Source organism: Caloenas nicobarica, chromosome Z, assembly GCF_036013445.1.
Source record: "Caloenas nicobarica isolate bCalNic1 chromosome Z, bCalNic1.hap1, whole genome shotgun sequence".
NCBI classification, from domain to species: Eukaryota; Metazoa; Chordata; class Aves; order Columbiformes; family Columbidae; genus Caloenas; species Caloenas nicobarica.
The window spans coordinates 106194775-106214329 of NC_088284.1; the positions used below are offsets into that span (position 1 = coordinate 106194775).

The window sequence follows — 19555 nt, forward strand, 5'->3', positions numbered from 1 at the left end:
AAGGTGTCACAAGTTTCCTTCAGGGGCTCCATTTCAGGCCCTTTCTTACCACATGTTTTCCCTTTCTCTGAACCATAATCCTCACTCTGACTATCCTGATGTTGGTGAGTAACCATTATTTATTGCCTTGGGCAGTTACCACTGTGAGGTCAGGGAGCTGTGTGATACCTCCATGTTGAAAGGCCTTTGCACTGGCAGAAACGTCCCAGTGCCTGTGAAGTGAATGGCTTGATATGGAAGAATCATTTTTCCTTCTTTCTGAGGCTGGACTTAAAAGCATTTTCAGACAATGAAGAACAAAAACTACAGGTGTGTTTGAGGGAGAAGGGAAGGGAGGAGGCGCTCAACTGCACAGGAAGCCTGAGCCGAGCTGCAGGATGTTTTCAGCCTGTGTGTGAGCTGTCACAGGACACACGGTGGCAGCCACTGCTGCCTCCCTGAGTGCAGAAGGAGCGAGGGGGGATGTGGTGTGTGCGGGGGGGGCTCCATTTCCAAGTGTTTGGTCACAAGATGCTGTGTTCAAATGCAGATTGCCTGTGTGGAGCCTGGGTCTGTGACCCTGTTTTACTTACACCTTTTCTGGTAGCTCCTTAAGAGCAGAGCACTGCAACAGAAGGTTTGTATGTTTAGGTGAGGGGTGGCCCTGAGAGGTGCAGGAGTCCAGCCCCAGCACAAAGAAAGGGAGGTGAGGTCAGCTGTGCATGGGAGACGGTTTGTGTGGAGGAAATGAAATATTCAAGGAGCGCATGTGCAAAATGGTCCTGTGGAATGTGCTCTTCTCAGAGTACAGCTAACCCAGTGGAGACCTGGGGAGGAAGCTTTTGGATCTAGCAGCAGCCTGGGAAAGGAAATGGGACTCTAAGCCAAGGAGTGGAGAAAAACAAGGCAGATGACACCTGCAAACTGAAAGTGCTTTGGGAGTGATGCTGCACACAACAAACTCATCACTGCCCCCGTATCTCGTTCCCAGTTGATTACAGGCATGCAGTCCACTTCCAGCCTTCTCCTTCTGCTTCTCCTAAGGAAGGAGAAGAAAGAACATAAGGTGTAGAACTTTTTGGTTTCTGCTGTGAAGGGAAGATGTGGCAGTCCTTTGCCAGGAGCAGGTCAGGAGGGCAGCTGGCAGGGGGAGAGGAGGAATGGACAGCTGTGGTTGGGGATGTCTCATCCCGCTTCTATGGGAACCTGGTCAAGTCTGCTGCGTTTTATAAATAGGTGGGTTTGGTTCCCACCATGTGTTCTCACACCTCCACTTTAGGGATCTGTGAAACAGGAGCTTAAAGTGCCAGAAACAGCATCTTAGTTGAAGCTCTTATTTCCACTTGCTTGTGCCTGGCATAGAAAATCAGAAGAGGGGGCAGAGCCTCCCCACCAAGCCCAGTGCTGGAAGGAGTTTTGTGAGAAGCCGTGTTAACCTGCTATAAATTTTCCTTTCTGTTGCATGGCTGTGCTTGGCCACAGGGTGCTTCTGCCCTCACTGGGCAGGTCTGTAGGGCCAGCCCACCATTCCCTGCTGCCTTCCCCCCTAAGCTCAGACAAGAAAAGACAGATTAAGAAAAAAGAATTTTAAACTTGCCTAGGCATTAATGCTTACATCTAAAAAAATGTTTTTAATTCCTTTAGGAGATGACTTAGTTCTCAGACACTGGAAAACAACTTATATCCTCTAGGAAAACAGAGGCAAAAATTACTCCAGGAAAAGATTGCTTTCTCCTAGCTTCTCAGCAGGTGAGCAGGAGGTGAAGGTGTGTGTTATCAGTGCTGTGCTGTGTGTGTGCACTATTGCAAGCCTAAAAGTGCCCTGGCAGATCCCAGGCTGATCACCTTTCCCATGTGATACAGAGTGAGACATCTGCTTATAAAAGAAATTATTTTGCAATTTCTTGGAAAGAAACCAACAAACACTCCACCCTCTACCTGGAGCCGGGCAGTCATTGCCCCCACTCAGGGGTGCAGCCAAGGGTTTGTCTTCAGCATCTCTGACAAAGGCCTTCCCCTTGTGAGGACGATGACCAAGGCTTCCCTACCGAGGCACAGCGCAGATCTTGTAGGGTTTGGGGCCCACAGCAATGCCCAGTGTGAACTGGAGGTTGAGCGTGGTGTCCGGGGGTGCCTGGAAGGTGAATTTCTGGAGCAGAGCCGTGAAGAAGAGGAAGAGCTCGGTGCGCGCCAGCAGCTCACCCGGGCAGGAGCGCTTCCCTGCAGAGACAGTCAACCATGGCATCCTCAGCCTGCGCTGGTGGCCTAGCTGCTTTTGCTGCCACAATGACCTCTGCCTTCCCTTAGCACCACAGCCCAGGCACATTACCCCCTTTCCAGGATGAGTTTTGCATCCAAACTGAACTCCCTAATAATTGCATTAGCGTTATAGCACGGGCTGTGCCCAGAATTTCAGGACTTATGGGCGCACATGTGTATAACCGTATGTACAGGCATTGAATCCTCTCCTGCTTGGATAAGCTGTGCTGACACACACGGTCTGGATATGCCTATGCTGGGCCAAAGAGAGGGGACAGAGAAGGTCTGTGATGCTGGTGCGGGAAAGAGGGCTGGTAAAAGGAATGTCCCTGGGGAAGGTGTTGGCTGGGCGATGGCGACAGTGAAGCCTGTAGTGACCTCAGCCATGTGGGAGCAGGAGCCCAGGGCAACGCTCTGCCTTGGGGAAGGTGTTTCCAGGGTCTCTGGCATTTTATGGTCTGTTACTCATCCTCATCTCTCCTGTGGAGGTGAAGTGGGACAAGAAAGAGCGTAGAGTGTTGCTGTGGTGCTTTGGGGTGGCTGTGTGAGCACTGCTTGAGCAGCACCTCCCAGGGTGGGGCCAATATCTGCCCTTTCCATCACTGTCTTCCTCTGTGTCCTTGCCGTGCTGTGGGAAGCCCCATCCCAGTGCATAAGCACAGAAGCACCAACTTCCAGCAAATCTTACCTATGGAAAATGGTACAAAAGCCTCTCTTCTCCAGAACTGACCGTCCTTCAGGAAATGTCCAGGGTTGAAAGTGTCAGGGGTTTCCCACTCATTCTTGTCAAACATCAGGGCAGTTAAATTGGGAGCCAAAAGAGTGCCCTAAGATGATAAAAAGAAAAGTAAATTGCATGTTCTGTGTTACTGCGAGTAGGTGATGCATCTTTACCTTCATTTTTATCATTCCATGGCTTCTCCTTAAAGAACATCCATAGTCAAATTCTGCTGCAATCATTTGTCCAACACCCCTGCATGGTTGGATTTCCTACTTCTTGTGTGTTTGGAGGTGCAATGTTTATAGATGCACGTTTTTCCCACATCAGCATCATTTTTATCTGCTCTAGTCTTGGGCCCAAGTTCCTGTAAAAGCTGTGAGATGGGATCTGTGCCTCAATGGTGTGTGCAGTGGGGGTGTCACCCCCAGCACTCTGCACCACTCAGTGTGCTGGAGAACATTGTTTGGGTGGCAAAATTACATGTTCAATGGGAGTGAACTGTGGCTGGGGCAGAGTTGCTCTGTCTCTACTCCTGTCTGCACAGGATGGACCTGGCCCGGTGAAACGTGCCTGGGGAACAGGGAGTCTCTTGCTAAAGCCTCATTGCTAGGCAGTGGGGTTACCTTTGGTATATAGAAGCCATCCACGACCGTGTCCTTCACCGTCATTCTTGGGACACCAAAAGGCACGATGTTGCCTTTCCTCTGCACTTCGTGGATGACAGCGTTGGTGTAGGGCATGTTGCTCCTGTCGTCCAGGGCTGGCTGCCGCGCCTGCCCAATGACTGTGTCGATCTCTGCTTGCACACGGGCTGGTGAGAAACAGCAAGGATCAGTGAAAGTAAGAGAAAAACAAAAAAAAATACCCCCACCACCAAAACAAACAAACACACACAAATAAAAAAAATCAAACTTTGGAACATCGTGGGGTTGTTGCTATGGTGATTCCCCAGGCACTGAACTGGGCCAGTTGCTGCTGTTTGCATCTCTATTGTGTGAGTACAGGGATATAAACCATTTCTCTCCCACTGAAAAGAAGGTTTGACAAAGCTGTGAGGGCTAAGAGCATGGAAAATTGCTGATAATTTACTCATTGTACCTTGAATTTCTGGATATATGGCCATATACAGCAGAGCCCAGCGGATGGTCGTTGAAGTGGTCTCAGTTCCAGCAAACAGCAAGTCAAGCATACATGCCACAAGATTTTCCTCTTGGAAGATGCCATCACCATTGTCCTTCACAAAAAGAAGCGTTAGTGGTGCACAAGCAACAAGAGCTACACAGACACCATGCTTAGTCAATGTCAACCCCAAGGATTTTGGCAGAAACCGCTGGCCCCCTGAACTTCCATGCCCTGGGTGGGTGCCCTGAACCTGATGCCCATTCTAAGCTCATAACTGGCCACAGAGGCAGCTCAGATGGAACATTTGGGCCCATTTCTCATCCCTCTGGATTTCTGAGCCCTGCTGCAGAGGGGTTTGCTCTGTGGTGCTGACCTTGGCTATCTCCTGCAGGTAGCAGTCGATGAAGTCCCGGCTCTCCGAGGGGTTCCAGTCCTCCTTGTGTTTGTCGATCCTCTCTTTCACAAAACTTTTCAGCACTTTTCCACTTCTAAAAATGGTTTGGTGGGCTCCAGGGAAGAACTTTATTATGGATGGGAAATGATCGTACAGCTTTGGAGGGAAAAGGAGGTAAGTTGAATAAAGGATGGAAATAGACCTTCTGTTATCAAAACCTGAGGAGTCTGCATTGCCACACTGACTAAATTGCTGGAGTTAGTGGAAAGAGCTGAGCTCTACGAAAGCATGACAAGGGATTGGTATTCCTGCAACAGAGAGACTCACGCGCTACCTGGCATTACAGCAGGCAGGTTGGCAGTTAATGGGCAGGAAAGGTGATGTTGGGTGAGAGAGAACGACATGGAAATCGAAGAGCTTGAAAACTATGGCTGTACAAAACTGCACACTGTCCATGTTCTTACCTGGGTCATGATGGCCCCGCGGAGGTGAACAATTTCGTCTATCAGCCGCAGAAGTTTTTGGTAGTCCTCATCATGGTAGTCAAAGCGATTGCCAAATGTGAGGGAGCAGATGATGTTTGAAATGGCATTATTGATTTTAAAGCGAGGATTGAAAGGATTCCCTGCAGAAGGCAAAGGGAATGATCAATTTTCTTTGACTTTTACCAGAACAGCACAAAGAAACACAGTTGTCAGAGGTATTCAACAAATAGGAGTAAAATGAGTGGCCACTGATGGGCACCATCCTGTGTCACTGCATTCCCAAGATGCATCGCTGCCCCAAGATCTGGCCAAGCTTGGCTGGGCAGCCCCAGTGTGCAGCAAACATCCCACCCTTGGGCCCAGTGCAGTCAGACTATGCAGAAGTTTGTTCACATTGGAAAGCCAGGACTGCAGAAGAGCAAACATCATGTGAATTCATTGGAAACATCAGTGATTGCACAGACATGAGATGTTCTGGAGATCTCCAAGAGCGCAGTAGGCTGAAGGTGGGCTATGAATAACACTTTGGGGCTTCCCCAGCTTCATTCTGCTCTCAGTCTGAAGGAAAATCACTTGTAAAAGGGAGCTGGGATGCTGGCAGGGTGCTAGCACCACTTGCAAGGTGAGGCATTTTTCAGCATGCAGTGCCTCATGAGTGATATTATAATGGGCCCTACTGGTTTCTGTCCTCATCACAGATTACGAGGACCATGGCACTTACCCTGCTCATCCCCAAAGGCATCCACGAGGTACCGGCACTCCTCCTGGATGCGCTCCTCCAGGCTCCTCTTCCCCAAGCCGAAGTTTCGGAGGGTGGACAAGGTGAATCTCCTATGCTGCTTCCACAAGTGCCCATTGGAAAAGACCAGTCCTGCCAGAGACACGACGCTGTGAGCCAAGGCAGATCCCTCCACTGAGGAGAAAAAGCTCCAGGGCTCTGCCTTATGTCCAGCCGTGTTGGAGCTCTGCAAGGTCAACAATTTGACCTTACAGCTGAGATCTGTGTCCTGAGGGAGAACTCACCCCTGTTGCTGAAGAGCTCCATCTCAAGAGGCATTTCAGGGCGATCCAGGAAGCTTTCCCCTTGGTTTACGAGAACTTCCTTAACCAGGCGCAGCACATTAACGCACACAAATGATGAGATGCCCATCTCAATGCTGAAGATGTCCCCATATTTTTCAGTAAGCTGGGAGGGAAGGAAATAGATAGGAGGACTTGGATTTGCAATGATTGTGTCTGTCAGGACAGGGGTGCTCTGGCCGGAGATAGGAATGAAAATAAGGGAAGCTGAGAGCAGGAGGGGATACGGGTGTTTGCACAAGTGTCTAGTTCTCTGCATACGATTTTTTTCTCTTCTCTCTATTCAATTCATTGATCAGGATTTGGTGTTCATTGGCCATAAATCATGCAAAACTCTCCCTGGCAGGACACACAAGTTAAAATAAGGGAAGCTGAGAGCAAGAGGGGAGACAGGGTGTTTGCACAAGCATCTGCTTGTCTCTATGGTCTTTTTTCTTTCCTCTTTTCCCAAATCACAGATGAGGAGTTAGAGTTTATCAGCAATAAATCACACAAAACTCTGCCAGATTGATCTTTCAGTCCTGTGTTTTTCCAGCTTTTGTTTCACTCCCTTCCCAAATGCCCTTCCAGTGCCCAGTCAGACATACAGGGCTCCTACAGCGGTGACAGCACCTGTGGTGTAAGGCTGTGCCTTTTGCCCAAAGGATCGCTCCGCAATTGTCCCCTTCTTCATGCCCGGGCAAACTTCATCCACGTTGCTGCCATCTGAGGGCAAACGTCCTGCCCGCCCCAGGGTGAGCTCCTGCGAGTCCTCCTGGGCCATGGGGTTTGGGTTAACCTCCTCCCCACGCTGCAAAGGTGGCAGAGACACAACCCCCTCCCTCCCCTTGCCCATATTGCCGACTACCCCCTTACCTTCTGAAATGTCATCATAGGATTGCTGAAGTTCATCAGGTACATGTGCCCCACGATGGGGAGATAGAAGGGGCGTGGAGGGAAGCTCTTGGGCTTTCTGTGCTTCATGTAGTCGGCAACGAGCAGGAAAATGACGAGGAAGATGAGGAGCACCTGGACGGAGATGCTCTCCCAGAGGAAACGCAGCATGGCTGGATGGTGGAGCTGTGCAGGGACGTCTCCTGCAGCAGGTCAGGGCAGGTCGAGCTCACGGGGCACCACGGAACCCCAGGGACAGGGGCAGATGGGCAACGTGCTGGCACAGCTGTGGGCACAGACACAAGACAGTGTGGAGCAGCTTTTGCTGACCTGGACTGGGATCTACATCTGGACTCCTGCTTTCCCAGGTTTCAGTAAAGACCATTTGATTAAATACCTTTTGCGTTAAACTAAAGGATTTTCTCTGATCTCATTAAGAAAACCAAACAGCCCCCATTCTGATTTTCTCCCTCCTGCTTCCCACCGCTGCTTTACTAAACCCCAGGGATCCACGTCATTGTCTAAAGGACAGCAAGGAGCTTTGTGGGGCCAGGATTAAAACCTTCTGGCAGCCTCGCTGTGCCATTCCCACGAGCCCACAGCTTGTCACAAGCCCCGCTCTCTCCTCCTCGTGGTTCTCTCACCGCTTGTGTCCCAGTGTCGGCTTCACAGTGCAGGGGAGGCTCCAGCTGCTCTGAGCTCCTCTCCCTTTCTCCGTTTGCAGAAGTTCGTTCACTAGTACAAAGATCCCAGACCAAGCCCCAGGTCAGGAGGGAGAGCCAAGATAAGGTTGCGCAAATCTTTCACAATCCATCTGTCTCACAGCTTTAATTTTGGAACGTTTGGATGGTGTGACAGGAATTAAACAGCCACTGGGGTCTGCAGCAGATTCTAAGCACCATCATTTCCTGGTCTGTGGAGACAACTGCAAGCAGAGCAACCTGCTCCTGCCTTTTCTACACCACACAACAGATTCGGCAGCCCTGGTTTAGGTTTTATGATACTCGCTTAGAAGCTGGGAGATAAATTATGAATCCTTCTAGATGTAGTAATGATTGTAGTTTGCTCTCTCTCATGCAGGATGAGTACAGTAGCCATTAAAGGGTGCTGAATTTTGAGTTAAGAAAAAAAAATTGCTGAATTTTGCATGGTGCTTGATTACTGTTATATAAAGGGTATTATATAGAAAAACTTGCCAGATCATCTTATCCTTCCTGGTCTCACCTGGACTTATTTGTGATATCAGGTGCTGGGCCCTTCTGTATTGCCAGGACTGAGGCGCTCTGCCCAGCCCAGAAGTAGAACTTCTTCAGCCTTCTGTGGAGCTTTTTGAAGGCTTGGGGAGCAACTGAATTTGGAAGCATATCCTTTTTTCTTATGTTGGTAGAATTAATTAATTCTCTCATATTTGTGGTCTGGCCCAACAACTTTTAATGCACTAGTTTTGCTTTCTCTGTCGTAAGTGGTCGGTTAACTAAACCACCAGTTAATTGGCTTTCAAAACTTGTGGGTTTGCCACAACAATATTACAGAACTCTTACTAAAGTGCATAACTTCGTTACACTAAATAATTGATAGGTGTTTTGCCTATATTTTTTTAATGCTGTCTGTTTTAGATTAAATGTGGGCTTAATCAGAGAAAAATCTGGGCTTCCAAGTATGGGAAAGGTTTTTGGCTGCAGTGCATCGAGTGCCCCTTCCCCAAACACACATTGGCACTGAGGGCTGGAGACAGACATTGGGCAGGGTCTTTGCTGGCCCAAGAGAGGCTCGGTGTGTGACATCTGGGTTCCATGTATGAAGCCCTCTAACAGATGAGTTAAGGACATCTGTGTTGTCTAGGCCTGGTTGATTCGTGGTAGTGCTCTGTATAAAAAGAGTGCTACCTGTTTTGAAGCAGCTTTGTAGGAACACTTTCTTCTGGATCTTTGTGCAAATGCTATGTCTTGCTACTCAGGCCATTAAGATGAACTTTGTCAGGAGTCACTACAAATTCTTTTTCACAGAACACACAGAGATCATGACCCTTGAAGAGTCTGTTCAATATGTTTTCCTGGCTGCTATTCAAGAGGTGAGTAATAATTCACAGCCTAATGCTGTCAGTTGAGAAGGCAAATACCCATTTGTTGGTCTTTGTCAATTGTTTCATCCACACAAAGTAACAGTGGAATTGGTAGTCGGCTTTAAAGCTTAGATTTCAATTGACTACATTGTCTTTAAAGCTATAAATGCCCTGTTGCAAGAAATGCATCCATAAGCCTCTTGTTTGTTGTATTCTGACTAAACAAACCTTCTTTCTGTAGAAGGTCTAGAAATAAAACTGTAATTCCTGAGCAAGAAGTAAAGCCTTTAATTGTTGACAAACTTACTGTGTACATCTTTGTATTGAAAACAGGTTAATGTTCCCATTGTGTGCTTAATGGCAGTTAACGTGACACAAATAAGTGGGATAGCTATTGAATTAAGTAAGTGAAGTCCTGTTTTCTGGCTCACTCTATTTTGAATTGACTAGGGGGTAGCAATTTTTTCAATGGAAGAGGAGATTCATCCAATAAGATATTCCTGTTAATGTGGTTAACGTGAGGAGTGGGCCAAAAAAGTACCGTCATCTTATTCTAGATTTGTTTAAATACTTTAGCAACCATGAGGTGTTGTTTTATTATTATTATAAATAATGTTTTGATATATTGAATGGATGCAAGGCCATGGTGGTAAATACAACATGGTGCTCAGTAGACTGTGAATTTACAGATATTTAATCTCTAAATCAACCTCCTTTTCCTGTGCCTTCTTTCCGTAGCTCAGGAACAAGGAAATAATGGGTTCTTCCACAAGTGAACCCACAAGGACAACACCTACTGGACTGGTAGATTAATTACTGCTTTGTTTTTTACAGCTGTTTGACTGAGAGACTTGTAAATGATGATCGCAAGGAAACTGTTTCTTAATATTGCATACTCGAAGTTACATCTGATGTTTAATCTAATTGTGTCACCATGATATGTTTGGGGGTTATTAAAACGGTGTTTATTTGAAGCCCTAATATTTTGAAGCCCTAACACTTCTCAGTTAAACTGTTTCACTAGTAATGTCTCCATCATCCTCAATGATTTCCAAGAGTGTAAGAAAGGTAGGTTTTCTGTAGGACTCAGGAAAACATAACCCAAAAAGCACATTGTCCCTGTTTAAATGCCAATTAACTAACACATGCTAGGTGCTCTTATGTTTGACAGGATGTTAAAATTAACACAACGGCTTTCACTCGAAAAACCTTTAAAGGTTTTATCCTCTTAAAACTTTCCCATTTTATGGCTGTTAACGACACTTACTGTTTCAATGGAGTGTTGTATTCTCATTTGCTTAAGCTGTGAACACTTCCAATATTAAACTTGCTTCATCATTGCAAAAAATGCATGCTCTATATGGAGCTGTTGAGGTTGTTTCTTTTGCCTGTGTGCTTACTGGCTTAGGGTGCCTGAAACCGCTTCTTGCGCGACCATTCCATGCTGAGCGCACGGCAGTGCTGTGTTAGTGTGCTGCCCAGCGCCATCCTGCTGCTGATTGTGAAGCACAAGCAAGATGGAGAGCACCTTTGCACCGATCCGTACAGTTTTTTGTATGGTGTCCATGGTATCCTTTTGAATGAAAGCGCCAGTTTCTCTCCATATGACGTTGTCTGCCGTTACTGTGGTTACTGTGGTTTCAGTTCCAAAAATTTGTCTGTTTCTACAGGGACTTTTCCTTTGCCCGCTCCATAGCGGTCATACACTAAAGTATCTGTATGCTTAAGTATACTTATGGAAATCATATTCGAAAATTTCTAGACACTCAACCTTTTTCATAGACTAATTTGGTGACGTACAGCTGTCTTGCTTCGGTTCTTCCCAGCTGGACAGGTCTGACAATGTTGACGCTGTTTTTTCTGCACCAGGTGGCTGCCCTCCAGGATGAAAGAAACAGCTTGGTGTCAGAAAATGGGATTATGAAGGACAGGCCAGAGCAATCAGACAACTCTCTTGATGATCCAAATACTGCAGTGGCCAAGAAGTATTTTCATGCACAGCTGCGGCTGGAACAAGTGCAAGAAGAAAACTGCAGGTATGAAATGATTTCTCTCAGAAATCCCTCACTTGTCATGTCAAATCTATGCTGAGAATTCATGGGGGCTGTGCTGTGCTGTGGGTTCCCGCAGCCGGCCCCGGTCCCACTGCCGGGAGCTGCAGCTCCCCATGCCCAGGGGCCTTGCCGGGGTCCCACGATGCAACTGTTACTGAGTCGATGCATTTACTGGTGTGAACCATCAGTTGTGAATCCTGGGACTGTTCCACCTTGCATGTGATGGTTTAAAATGATTGAAATTTGCTGCTGGTATTTTCCCAGGGACCCTTTTCTTCACAAGGCTGTTGAGTGAAGCAGGCTCAGCTGTGCACTGTGTGCTGCTGGAGCTCACCCCTCTGCCCCCCGGGCACACCAGCCACTCGGTGATGCCAGGCAGGTAAACAGGGAGGATTTAGCAGGTTCTAAGAGGCAGGACCTATGACTTCTATAGCTACAAGTACAGATGATTTATAAAGGGGTCTGTCAGAGTGGAGAGCACTGTGCTCCATGTGGGTGTCACAGTGTTGTTGTTGTGGCACACCTGGACCCGGCCACAGGCTTTGATGGTTTCCCTGCTAGTTTGCTTGTCCTGTCAGGGTCAGTGATTTTCATCAGTTCTGTAGGAATTGCCTTTGCTGTCACAGTGCCAACCTCTCTGCTACCGGAGAGACATGCAGGGACGTGGGTCAGGTGCTGTGCGTCTGCCTCTGCCCGGGTGGGCTCGCAGCCCCCTGCCCCCTTCCTGAAATGTGGGGCAGGGCTGAAGGCCGCAGCCAGTGCTGGAAATGGCTTGTGGTGATCTTCACTTTGCACAGCATCTCATGACAAAAACGTTTTGGTAAGGATTTATTGATGCACATGAAACAGTTATGTTCGAGTGACTTCTTTTTACTGGATTACTAGTCAAAGATAACAAAATCAAAAAACATTGGTAATTAGTACTTAAAAGTAGGAAAGGCCCAGCCCCTCCTTCATTTACAGTGCCCTAACACAAGCCTAAAAGTGCCCAGGCAGATCCCAGGCTGATCACTTTTCCCATGCAATACAGAGTGTGAAGTCTGTTCATAAAATAAATGATTCTGCAATTGCTTGGAAAGAAACCAACAAAGCGCCCAGCCTCACCCTGGAGCTGGGCGGTCATTCCACCCACCCAGAGGAGCAGCCAAGGGCTCATTTACAGCATCCATGACAAAGGATCTTCCCTGTGAGGATGGAGGCCAAGGCTTCCCTAGCGAGGCACAGCACAGATCTTGTAGGGCTTTGGGCTCAGCGTGATGCCCACTGTGAACTGTAGGTTGAGCGTGGTGTCCGGGGGTGCCTGGAAGGTGAATTTCTGGAGCAGAGCCGTGAAGAAGAGGAAGAGCTCGGTGCGGGCCAGCAGCTCACCCGGGCAGGAGCGCTTCCCTGCAGAGACAGTCACCCATGGCATCCTCAGCCTGCGCTGGCTGCCCAGCTGCTTTTGCTGCCAAAACAGCCTCTGCCTTCCCTTAGCACCACGACCCAGCCACGTTACCCACTTTCCATGAGGAGCTTTTCATCCAAACTGAGCTCTCCAATAACGGCATTGACGTCACAGCACGGGCTGCACCCAAGTTGCAAGACTTTTGAGGGCACGTGTGTATAACCACATGTACAGGCATTGAATCCTCCCTTGCTTGGATAAGCTGTGCTGACACACACAGTCTGGACATGGCCATGCTGGGAAAATTGGTTGGTTTGAGCTACGCCAAAGAGAGGGGATAGAGAAGGTGTGTGATGCTGGTAACAGAAAAGAGGGGTGGTAAAAGGAATGTCCTTGGGGAAGCCGTTGGCTGGGTCCCCTGTGATGGCAACAGTGAAGCCTGTAGTGACCTCAGCCATGTGGGAGCAGGAGCCCGGGGCATTGCTCTGCTAGGTGAATGTGTTTCCAGGGTCACTGGCTTTTTTACGGGGTGTCTGTGTGAGCACTACTTGAGCAGCACCTCCCAGGGTGGGGCCAACATCTGCCCTTTCCATCACTTTTTTCCACATCTCACTGCCTCAGCAGCAAAGGATTAAAATCCAGCAAATCTTACCTATAGCAAATGGTACAAAAGACTCTCTTCTCCAGAACTGACCATCCTTCAGGAAATGCCCAGGGTTAAAAGTGTCCGGGTTTTTCCACTCATTCTTGTCAAACATCACAGAGGTTAAATTTGCAATCACACCAGTGCCCTAAGAGGAGAAAAAGAAAAATAACTTGCACTTTTTCATTGAGAGCAGGAAGAGCACTTTTATTTTAAAGTCTCCTCTCCGTGAAGAACATCCATAGTAAAATTCCACTGCAATCATTTTGACCAAAACTCCACACAGTTCCTAGTTCTTCTCTGTTCAGAGCCACAAAGATTATAGACCCACTTTCTTCCCTGGTCAGCATCACTTTTATCTGCTCTAGTCTTGGGCCCAAGTTCCTGTAAAAGCTGTGAGATGGGATCTGTGCCTCAATGGTGTGTGCAGTGGGGGTGTCACCCCCAGCGCTCTGCACCACTCAGTGTGCTGGAGAACATTGTCTGGATGGCAAAAATACATGTTCAATGGGAGTGAACGGTGGCCGGGGCAGAGTCGCTCTGTCTCTACTCCTGTCTGCACAGGATGGACCTGGCCCAGTGAAATGTTCCTGGGGAACAGGGAGTCTCTTGCTAAAGCCTCATTGCTAAGCAGTGGGGTTACCTTTGGAATGTATAAGCCATCCACGACCGTGTCCTTCACCGTCATTCTTGGGACGCCAAAAGGGATGATGTTGCCTTTCCTCTGCACTTCGTGGATGACAGCGTTGGTGTAGGGCATGTTGCTCCTGTCGTCCAGGGCTGGCTGCCGCGCCTGCCCGATGACTGTGTCGATCTCTGCTTGCACACGGGCTGGTGGGAAACAGCAGGGATCAGACAAGGTAGAAAGAGAGAAACCAACAAAGATACCTTGGAACAACACGGGGTGGCTGCTGTGTGACTGACCTGGGACACATGCCACTGTTTCCACTGATTTTTTGTGTGAGTACAAGGAGATTTAACATTTCTCTCTCACAAAAAAAGAGTGTCTTACAAAGCTGTGAGGGCTAAAAGCATGAAAAAGTGCTGATAGTTTACTGATTGTACCTTGAATTTCCGGATACATGGCCATAAACAGCAGACCCCAGCGGATGGTTGTTGAAGTGGTCTCAGTCCCAGCTAACATCAAGTCGACTGCACATGCCATGAGGTTTTCCTCCTGGAAGACGCCATCACCCTTGTCCTTCACAAAAAGATGTGTTAGTGCTGCACAAACAGCGAGGGCTGCCCTGACACCAGGCTTAGTCCACATCAACCCCAGGGATTTTGGCAGAAGCTGCTGGCCCCCTGCACCTCCATCCTCTTGATGGGTGCCCTGAACCTGATGTCCATCCTAAGATCATAACGGGCCACAGAGGCAGCTCAGATGGAGAATCTGGGCTCATTTCTGATCCCTCTGGATTTCTAAGCCCTGCTGCAGAGGGGTTTGCTGTGCGGTGCTGACCTTGGCTATCTCCTGCAGGTAGCAGTCGATGAAGTCCCGGCTCTCCGAGGGGTTCCAGTCCTCCTTGTGTTTGTCGATCCTCTCTTTCACAAAACTTCTCATCAACCTTGTGTTTCTAAAAATGGTTTGGTGGGCTCCGGGGAAGAACTTTATTATGGATGGGAAAGCATTGTACAGCTTTGGAGGGAAAAGGAGAGAGGCAAATTGAATAAAGGATGAAAATAGACTTTCTGTTATCAAAACCTGAGGAGCCGACAGAGCCTAGCTGAGTGAACTGCTGGTGTTGGTGGAAACAGTTCTACTCCAGGAGAGCATGACAAGAGATTGGTATTCCTGTCACAGAGAGACTCACGCACTACCTGGCATTACAGCAGGCAGGCTGGCAGTTAATGGGCAGGAAAGGTGATGTTGGGTGAGAGAGAACGACAAGAGCATTGCACAGCTGGGAAAAAAGGGCAGAAAGAAATTATGGGAATAGTGAATGACAACAATGTCTGCTGCTGAAAGAGTTACAGGTTTTGAGTTTGACTCCACAGGAGAAACTATGGCACTGCAGAGCGCACACTGTCCATGTTGGAGGCAGGAGGCTGTACCTGGCTCATGATGGCCCCCTTGAAGGTAAGGGTCTCGTCTATCAGTCGCAGCAATTTTTGGAATTCCTCATCCTGGTATTCAAAGCTATTGCCAAAGGTGATGGAGCAGATGATGTTTGAAACAGCGTTATTGATTTTAAAGTGAGGGTCGAAAGGATCCCCTGCAGAAGGTAAAGGAAATGATACATTTTCTTTGAGTCTTATCAGAAATGAACAAGAAAACACAGTTGTCAGAGGTAAACTATTCAACAAAGAGGAGTAAAATGAGTGGCTCCGATGGGCACCCTCCAGTGTCACTGCGTTCCCAGGACTCCTCACCACCCCAGGATCTGGCCAAGCTTGGCTGGGCAGCCCCAGTGTGCAGCAAACATCCCACCCTTGGTCCCAGTTCAGTCAGACTATGCAGAAGTTTGTTCACATTGGAAAGCCAGGCCTGCAGAAGAGCAAACATCATGTGAATTCATTGGAAACATCAGTGATTGCACAGACATGAGATGTTCTGGAGATCTCCAAGAGCGCAGTAGGCTGAAGGTGGGCTATGAATAACACTTTGGGCTTCCCCAGCTTCATTCTGCTCTCAGTCTGAAGGAAAATCACCTGTAAAAGGGAGGCGGGATGCTGGCAGGGTGCTAACATCACTTGCAAGGTGAGGCATTTTTCAGCATGCAGTGCCTCATGAGTGATATTATAATGGGCCCTACTGGTTTCTGTCCTCATCACAGCTTACGAGGGCCATGGCACTTACCCTGCTCATCCCCAAAGGCATCCACGAGGTACCGGCACTCCTCCTGGATGCGCTCCTCCAGGCTCCTCTTCCCCAAGCCGAAGTTTCGGAGGGTGGACAAGGTGAACCTCCTCTGCTGCTTCCACAAGTGCCCGTTGGAAGAGACCAGTCCTGCCAGAGACACGACGCTGTGAGCCAAGGCAGATCCCTCCACTGAGGAGAAAAAGCTCCAGGGCTCTGCCTTATGTCCAGCCGTGTTGGACCTCTGCATGGTCACCGCTTTGATTTTATGGCTGAGATCTGTGTCCTGAGGGAGAACGCACCCCTGTTGCTGAAGAGCTCCCCAGCAAGAGCCATTTTAGGGCGACCCAGGAAGTTTTCCCCTTGGTTTACAAGAACTTCCTTAACCATCCGCAGTCCATTAACGATCACAAATGATTCACTGCCCATGTCCATGCTGAAGATGCCACCATATTTTTCAATAAGCTGGGAGGGTGAGCAAAAAATTACAAGGTGTTGCATTTGCAATTAGTTTGTCTGTCATGACAGGGATGGCCTGGCAGGACACACAAGTGAAAACAGGGGAAGCTGAGAGCAACAGGGGAGACAGGGTGTTTGCGCAAGTGTCTGCTTGTCTCTACGGTCTTTTTTGTTTCCTCTTTTCCCAAATCACAGACGAGGAGTTGGACTTTATTGGCAATAAATCACGCAAAACTCTGCCAGTTTGATCTTTCAGTCCTGTGTTTTTCCAGCTTTTGTTTCGCTCCTTTCTCAAATACCCTTCCAGCGCCCAGTCAGACCTATGGGGCACCTATAGCTGTGACAACACCCGTGGTGCCAGGCTGTGCCTTTTGCCCAAAGGATCGCACCTGCGAGTCCTCCTGGGCCATGGAGTTCGGCTTAACCCCCTTCCCATGCTGAAAAGGTGGCAGAGACACAACCCCCTCCCTCCCCTTGCCCAGAGTGCCCACCACCCCCTTACCTTCTGTACTGGCATCACGGGATTGCTGAAGTTCATCAGGTACATGTGCCCCATGATGGGGAGATAGAAGGGGCGTGAAGGGAAGCTCTTGGGCTTTCTGTGCTTCATGTAGTCAGCAACGAGCAGGAAAACAACGAGGAAGACGAGGAGCACCTGGACGGAGATGCTCTCTCAGAGGAAACGCAGCATGGCTGGATGGTGGGGCTGTGCGGGGACGTGTCCTGCGGCAGGTCAGGGCAGGTCGAGCTCACGGGGCACCACGGAACCCCAGGGACAGGGGCAGATGGGCAATGTGCTGGCACAGCTGTGGGAACAGACACAAGACAGTGTGAAGCAGCTTTTGCTGACTTGGACTGGGATCCACGTCCAGACTCCTGCATTCCCAGGTTTCATAAGGACAATTTGATTAAACCCCTTGTAGATTAAACTCCGGCCTTTCCTCTGATCTCTTTGAAAAGAAAGCAAACACACAGCAAGATATCCCGCACTCTTATTTCCACCTCCCACCACTGCTTTATAAAACCCCAGGGATCCACGTCCTTGTGTAAAGGACAGAAAGGAGCTTTGTGGGGCCGGGATTAAAACCTTCTGGCAGCCTCGCTGTGCCGTTCCCACGAGCCCACGGCTCGTCACAAGCCCTGCTCCCTTCTCCCCGTTGTTCTCTCACCGCCCGTGTCCCAGCGTCAGCTTCACGGTGCAGGCGAGGCTCCAGCTGCTCTGAGCTCCTCTCGCTTTCCTTGTTTGCAAAAGTTTGTTCGCTAGGACAAACAGTCATAGACCAAGGCCCAGGTCAGCAAACCTATCCGAGATAAGGTTGTGCAAACCTTTCACAATCCATCTCACTCATGACTTTCAATTTTATTGCATCCTGTTCTTGTGGGGAGGAAGTAAACATCCATCCGGAGTCTGCAGCCGTTTCCAAGCACAGTCATTTCCTGATCTGTGCAGACAAGTGCACGCAGAGCAACCTGCTCCTACCTTTTCTACACCACGCAACAGATTCAGCAGCCCTGGTGTAGGTTTTTTGATACTCACTTGGGAGCTGGGAGATAAGTTACAAATCCTCCTGGATACAGCAACGATTATAGTTTGTTGTGTCTCATGCAGTATGAGTACAGTAGCCATAGCAGGGTGCTGAATTTTGAGGAAAAAAAAAAGATTGCTCAATTTTGCATGGAGCTTGATTACGGTTGCATAATAGGTATGGTATAGAAAAATGTGCCAGATCATCTTATCCTTCCTGGTCTCACCTGGACATAGTTGTGATATCGGGTGCTGAGCCCTTCTGTATTGCCAGGACTGGGGCTCTCTGGCCAGCCCAGGAGTAGAACTTCCTCGGACTTCTGAGGAGCTCTTTGAAGGCTTGCGGAACAACTGCATTTGGAAGCATTTCTTTTTTCTTATGTTATTAGAATTAATTAGTTCTCTCGTATTTGTTGTCTATCCCAAGAACATTTAATGTATTGCTCTTGCTTTCTCTTGTACAAGTGGTCAGTTAACCAGCAGTTAATTGGCTTTCAAAACTTGTGTTTTTTTCCAGAACAAAAGGGCTGCATCAGAAAGAGCGTGGGCAGCAGATGGAGGGAGGTGATCCTGCCCCTCTGCTCCGCGCTGGTGAGACCCCACCTGGAGTCCTGTGTCCAGCTCTGGGGTCCTCAGCACAGGACAGACATGGACCTGTTGGAGAGGGGCCAGAGGAGCCCCAGAAATGATCAGAGGGCTGGAACAGCTCTGCTGAGAGGACAGGCTGAGTGAGACATTTGGGGTTGTTCCGCTTGGAGACGAGAAGGCTCAGGGGAGACCTTGTTGTGGCCTTTCTGTACCTACAAGAGGCCAATAAAAAAGATGGGTCAGAATTTTTAGCAGGGCCTGTTGTGATAGGAGAAGGAGTAATAGTTTTAAACTCAAAGGGGAGGGATTCAGGCTGGACATGAAAAATAATTTTTTTACAATGAGGGTGACAAAATACTGGCACAGGTTACCCAGAGAGGTGGTGGATGCCCCATCCCTGGAGACATCCCAGGGCAGGCTGGATGGGGCTCCGAGCAACCTGAGCTGGGTGAGGATGTCCCTGCTCATGGCAGGGGTTGGACTGGATGACTTTGAAGGTCCCTTCCAAACCAAATGATTCTCTGATCCTCCAATTCTTTTCTTGCCATGCTGTGCTCTCTCTGCAATCCTAATTCGTCCTGAGTTGGATCGTCGCAGTGATCAGCTCACAGCTCGACCGTCACTCACCTCTTTGAGCTTAAGGACCCTGAAGCAGAGTGTGGAGGGAGGCAAACACCAGACACTGCCTTTATTGAAGGAAATGTGATGTGTAATTGCACCCTCATCAAGCTAACAGTGGCGCTAAATACAACTGGTGCTCCGTAGACATATGTTTAACTTCTAATTTCATCTTTTCCTTTGGCCTCTCTTTTGTAGGTCATGAGCATGGAAATAACGGGTCCTTCCACAACTGAAAAAAGGAGTGAACTTAGGAGGACACCTAATGAAGTAGTAGATTAAATACCGGGTTTTCTTCTTACATTTCTTTGACAGCTAAATTTGAAAATTATGATCACAACCTGACTGTTTTTTCATGTTGCATAGTCTAGACTATATCTGATGTTAATCTAATCATGTCACCATGATTTTTTTTTATTTGTTTGTTTTTCCTTTTTATTTATTTATTAGAAGCCCTAATATTGACTGGCCCTTCTGAATTAAAGTAATTCTTAATAAATTCACTTGTA

At 48.4% G+C, this 19555-nt stretch overlaps 1 protein-coding gene and 1 pseudogene across 1 annotated transcript; both read right to left on the minus strand.

Annotated features, from left to right (window-relative positions):
- Nucleotides 1-2023: 2023 nt before the first annotated feature.
- Nucleotides 2024-7084, minus strand: LOC136001683 (cytochrome P450 2J2-like). The gene is made up of 9 exons (XM_065656265.1): nucleotides 6896-7084; nucleotides 5984-6146; nucleotides 5682-5831; nucleotides 4940-5100; nucleotides 4455-4631; nucleotides 4058-4193; nucleotides 3583-3770; nucleotides 2927-3065; nucleotides 2024-2199 (listed from the first exon to the last, which is right to left on the minus strand). Exons 1-9 carry the CDS (start codon nucleotides 7082-7084, stop codon nucleotides 2024-2026), a joined length of 1479 nt encoding a protein of 492 aa, XP_065512337.1.
- A 5138-nt stretch (nucleotides 7085-12222) lies between these two features.
- On the minus strand, nucleotides 12223-17547 carry LOC136001684 (cytochrome P450 2J2-like; annotated as a pseudogene).
- Between the last annotated feature and the right edge of the window lie 2008 nt (nucleotides 17548-19555).